At 46.2% G+C, this 5,353-nt stretch overlaps 1 protein-coding gene across 1 annotated transcript; it reads right to left on the bottom strand.

Annotated features, from left to right (window-relative positions):
- Nucleotides 1-575: 575 nt before the first annotated feature.
- On the bottom strand, nucleotides 576-5,267 carry TOPORS (topoisomerase I binding, arginine/serine-rich, E3 ubiquitin protein ligase). Its single transcript, XM_014956445.1, has 2 exons — nucleotides 5,248-5,267; nucleotides 576-4,110 (listed from the first exon to the last, which is right to left on the bottom strand). The coding sequence occupies exon 2, from the start codon at nucleotides 4,105-4,107 to the stop codon at nucleotides 1,111-1,113; it is 2,997 nt and encodes a 998-aa protein (XP_014811931.1). The 5' UTR covers nucleotides 4,108-4,110; nucleotides 5,248-5,267; the 3' UTR covers nucleotides 576-1,110.
- Nucleotides 5,268-5,353: the final 86 nt, after the last annotated feature.

The raw sequence follows: 5,353 nt of genomic DNA, 5'->3' as shown, positions 1-5,353 counted from the left end.
AGCGCAGAGAAGGCTCAACCCTGCAGAACAAGACCCTGCTGCCTGAGCCCTGTGCCTTGCACATACATGCAGCAGGACGTCTGCATGTTGCACGTCCTGCATGTTCACCCATCACTGAGCTGCGTGAATGTTGCCTAAAGGAAGGATGTCAGGGGGGAGCTGCCTTATTGCCAAGGCTACAGGCAGGAAGTATGGTGGTGGTAGGGCATACAGAAGAGAAAAACAGGCTCCTTCAGAGCTGCGCAGCAGTAGGACACACGTAGAACACACAGACTGCAATACGGGAAATACATAGAAGAAATGTGGAAAAAACCACATTTCCCATGGGAATGCTTAAACATTAGAAGAGGTGGCACAGAAAGGCCACTGAGCTTTGGGAATACTCAAAACTGAACTAATGCTGAGCAATCTGATCAATGCTGTTCCTGCTTTCACTGAAGGCTGGGATCTGATGACATCCAGAGGTCACTTCCAATCTGGAGTACTCCTGACAGCATGAACATCAAGTGGTCCGTATTGGTAGACAGCCAAACCCAAATGCTCTGTTTGCTAAGTACACAGTCCACGCATTTAAATTAATTTTAAAAAAAACAGTCTTATTGCTTTATTCAAATTTTGACATAGCTTAATTTTACGTTACTGGAAGTCCCCATTGAAGATCTATATATGTCACTGACTGCTTTTCAGGAGACATCAGCTTAAAACAAATAGATCAAAGCAATAGTACGATTCAGACTAAATAATTTCTTATGAACTAAGCATTTTTTTTTTTTCTCTAAGAAGAGCAATCCCCATAAAATGCATTTCCTGGCTTTTGGTTTGGGCCCTGTTTTTGTTGTTTGCAACACTGTCTGGATATATTTTACAAACTACAAGAATACAGCATGGCTTTCTGAAATTACAGCTTCCCAAGTCTTCTGAGGAACTTTAAAGTTATGTACTAGCAATATTCTATCTTCTGTGACTTAAAAGTGCATACACATTCAAAGGTTTTACACATTTCCCAGACATTTTTCAACATACACAAATTACAACAGGTGTTTTTTGTTCTGAAAGGGAAAAAGGTAGGTATGAATTCACAATTTTAAGAAGTGTTGCATGGAAAGTGTGCTACATTTTTTCTTCTGGGAAATCAAACCAAGAGGATCTGTTGACAAGTCTCTTTGGCAGTGTTAGTATCAATGGTTGTCTCTCTGGACGCTCTAAGAAGGACATCCTGGGGGAAGGCAGTTGACTGGAAAGCGCTGCTGGTGCTTCTTGAACGTAGCTGGTTACAGTTTCTGTGTGAGGGATGTTACTGCTGGTATCCGCTGTGGTAAGACTCTGATCAGCTGCTGTTTCTTGAAGTTTGACATCAGCATTTCTAATGTCACCATCTAAGTCTCCACTTCTGATAGGAATATCGTGCTTTTTGGCTGCTCCTCCAGTTTCCTCACCCACTCTGTAAACATCTTCACATTCTGTCCTTCCCAGAAAAGAAGACGGAGACTCATTTTGCCTCTCATTTATCTGAGTTGTGCCTGTCCAATTAATACTGCTGTCACATTCGGTATTTTCTGGCTCCTTGCTGTCATCACTATCAATTGTAATCACCACTGGAGAAGAATGTGATGAGTTACTCACGTGGTGTTTCCGGTGTTTCTTCTTATGCTTTTTCTTCTTCTTTTTAAGATGCCTTGTTGTATCTGTCGCTTTTCCTTCATAGACTATCTCCACACTTGGACTCCTCATCTTTTTCTTCCTTTTCTTACGCTTTGTCTCACTGCTTGCTCGATTGTCTGAAAGGCTATCTTCATTTTTGTAGCAGTCACTAAGTTTTGAGAATGTTTTCTTGGGGTCATTTTCTCTTTCTAAACTTGTGCTCTCCATGAATGCATTCTCCAAGTGGCGAGTTTTATACTTCCTTTTCCCACCTGGCTTTTCACTTTTCATTCTGTCTGTTCCTCCAGAAGGGGTCCTTGACCTGTCGCTTGATCGACTCCTTGACCTGCATCTTTCATAACAGTAATAGTGTCTCTCACGGCCTCCCCTCTGGCTATGTGGATCTGTCCTTTCAACAAAAGATCGTATCCTGTATTCTGGACTAGCAGATTGCCTTGAGTAGAAGGACTGAGTCCTCCTCCTGCTGGAGGATTCATAGCTGTCTCCAAATGCCTTTCGACTACAGAAAGCATAACCCCACTGGTATCTACTCTGATAACTGTCTCTTACATAATAACGATCCCCATCTCTGCTTCTTGATCTCCTTTTGCTGTGGCCTTTGCTACGTGATCGTGATCTGCTTACTTCTCTGGATGGAGTGCTGTCACGACTTAAAGAGCCTCTCTGGCTTTTCAGAGCGACTTTGGAGCCATGAGCCCTCGACCTCTTGCTACTTCTTTTGCTCCTATGTTTGCTACTATCTCTGCTTCTTGATCGTTTTCTTTTAGATTGGCTTTTGCTACGACGCTCCTTCCTCGACCGATGGCCATGACTGCCTCGACTGCTCCGTGAACAGGACTGTGGGCTCCTCGACTTTCCCTTTTTAGACAATCTGTGATTCCAAGGGGAGCATATAGTATCACTCCCTGGGGAGGGGCTCCAGCTTAAGTGCCGTGGAGACAGATCTTTTACCTTACATTTGTTCTTCTCATCATCTTTTGACTCTGTCTTCTCAACTGCAGGAGACAAGCAGCTTCTACAACTACCCACATCCTCCTTGTATGCAGGGGAATGTGGCGAGAAACTCCTGCTTGATTCACTGTCACTCCAGCTGCGACACTGGATTGGCTCCTCTTTCTTCACGTCTTCCTTTTTCTCTTCCCTGATGGACTCCTCAGAGTCCGATGACAGCTCAACCACTTCTGGTGTCCTCTCAGCCAATGGCTTAACATACCCAACAATAACACAATTGTCCGAGGAAGAGTCACTGCCATTTGAGTCAGCATTATCCCCTAACTGAGTTTGTGGTTTGGTTCTCTGACTCTTTGTAGCAGACTCCTCATCAGAACTTTCTGACATCTCCAGAGGAGAAGCTATTGTTGCACGGACCTCTTCTGAAACCGAATAGGAAGGCCCCGGAGTTTCATCATCCCAGGGAGCCTGATCAAGACCAGTCACAGACACACTGTTATCTGGCCCTTGAGAATATGCCACATCTGGAGATATTGTAATAATTGACGAGTCTGACTGGCTTCCTTCATCGTACGATGGTGCAGGACAGTCATAATTGGCATGTTGATCATACGCTTCTAAGTTAAAAGGACAACGGGCAAAACTGATGAATTCATGTAAGAAGTGTTCGGTCCGATTCAGCAAAAATGGCTTCAAATCGTCAGCAAAGGCCTGACTTTCCAGATCATACCTCGTCACGTTACTCATGATAATGTGCTGCACAATATTAACCAAAGAGCCGTGGGCACCAAAGAGGACCGTAAGTTCTCGCTTCAACCAAGGAACCAACCTGTGCAGGCAAGCAGGGTTGCGGCGGAAAAACTCTGCTGAAATGTCTCGATAGCGGCCGCCGTCCTGAATGCTCCGAATACGCACGCCAGTACGGTACAGAGCTCTGCGGAAGTTGATCATGTCCTCCTCCTGGATCTGCCGCAGAGACCTGCCCTCCGCGCTGGCCTGCCTCCTGGAAGCCAGCCTCCTTAACATCTGCTGAATCTCGCCGTCCCGCTGCCGCACCGGTTCGCTCGACAGCCCTTCGAACAATATCCCGTTATCCGGCGGGGACAGCGTCCTTCGGGAAGGGTAACTGCTAGAGCGGCGTTCCCCTGTTAACGTCGTACGGTAACGAAACCTCCGGCCATCCGGGCTGGAAAATGAGCTGTTTTCTAAAGGGCTGAGTACGTACTCCTTAAAGTCATCTTCAGCACGAATTGTATGGAAAATGGAAAAAAAAGGTTGCTTGCAGAGAGGACATTCTGCTTTGTTTTTTGACCACTCCTGGACACAGCGGAAACAGAACCTATGCAAGCAGCGATCTAGATATGCAACATTGTCAAATCTATCCAAGCAGATGGGGCATTTAGAGTCAGGAGACGCATCTGTTGGCAGCTTGCTGGTGCTGGCTTTTGGCGAAAAATTGCTCTCTTCTGAAAACTCCTTATCTGCTGAAGTCATGTTCTACAAAAGAAAGAGAGAAAACATCATTGCTATCTCAGAGAGACAAAAATATTAAAATCTAGACACAGAAACCTGTTACAGTCACCTTTAAGGTCGCAAAGCCCAGCATTAGCACTGAGAGAACACCCAACAAAGTGGCAGCGGGACCCAGAGACTTTTCTTGGCCTCTCCTCACCATGAGGACTTGTTTTTCAGTGTTGCAAGTTTTAAACAGAGGTTAAATCTTGCTGGCCTGTATGAAGGTAACAGGCAGGACTGTCTTTTTCCCCACTCATAAATAACTGCTTTGACATGGCCAGCAAGTTTATGATTAACATGATATCCTCCGAAACACACTTCCAAAAGAGACCAGTGTTTACACATGAAAAATATGACAACAGTTGGTTCTGTCCTCTAAGAAAAAAAGTCAAAACAAGTGGTTGCACTCAAACTAAACCACCAGTTTCCAAATTCTGCTGTGCCTGCCCATATTTTGCCGGGCATTCACACTGAACCGCACAGGGCTTGCCGGACAAGACAACCTCCAGGCAAACGTTCAAGCTTAAATTAATCTTTGATTTTAAGACTAAAACAGAAACAGCCCGGTGTCATTCCTACACCCATTCCCAGGTACCCGCTGCCTTTGTATCTAGTCAGGCTGTTGTCCCGGTTTGAGGTAAAGCAGAAAAAGTTTTCTTTCCAGTAGTCTTACTTTCCAGTTAAGCTAACTTTCTCAAATTAACAGCATATTTTTCCCCACAGTATCAGCTTCCAGCAGATAAGGCCTGATGTTTATAGCTCATATGAAGGCGGAGAGGCTCCTACTTATACTTATTGCTACAGCCACCAAGGTCAGATAACTGTTATGCACCAAGCAGGAGGGTCAGAAGCAGAAACCGGTAGAGGGGCTGCACCTGCGGAGGGGGGGGGGGGGGAAGCGGGCAGGGCAGGGGACCCAAGGGGCGCGGCAGGCAATAAACCCGTCTATTTTTAAAGTCAATTAAGGTACCAGCATTACCCTAAGGCAACAGGCTGCCTCAAAACTCACGGAGCGGGGGGGGGGGGGGGGGGGGCGAAGCGGGCAGGACAGGGGACCCAAGGGGCGCGGCAGGCAATAAACCCGTCTATTTTTAAAGTCAATTAAGGTACCAGCATTACCCTAAGGCAACAGGCTGCCTCAAAACTCACGGAGCGGCTCGTAACGGCGAGGGGCTGGGCACACACCCGGCGACACACACCCGGCGACACACACCCGGCGACACAC

The sequence above is a fragment of the Calidris pugnax genome, unplaced genomic scaffold, assembly GCF_001431845.1.
Source record: "Calidris pugnax isolate Ruff unplaced genomic scaffold, ASM143184v1 scaffold262, whole genome shotgun sequence".
In the NCBI taxonomy this organism is placed as follows: domain Eukaryota; kingdom Metazoa; phylum Chordata; class Aves; order Charadriiformes; family Scolopacidae; genus Calidris; species Calidris pugnax.
The sequence above is the reverse complement of the archived record's forward strand: the minus strand, read 5'-3'. Positions and strand labels throughout refer to the sequence as shown.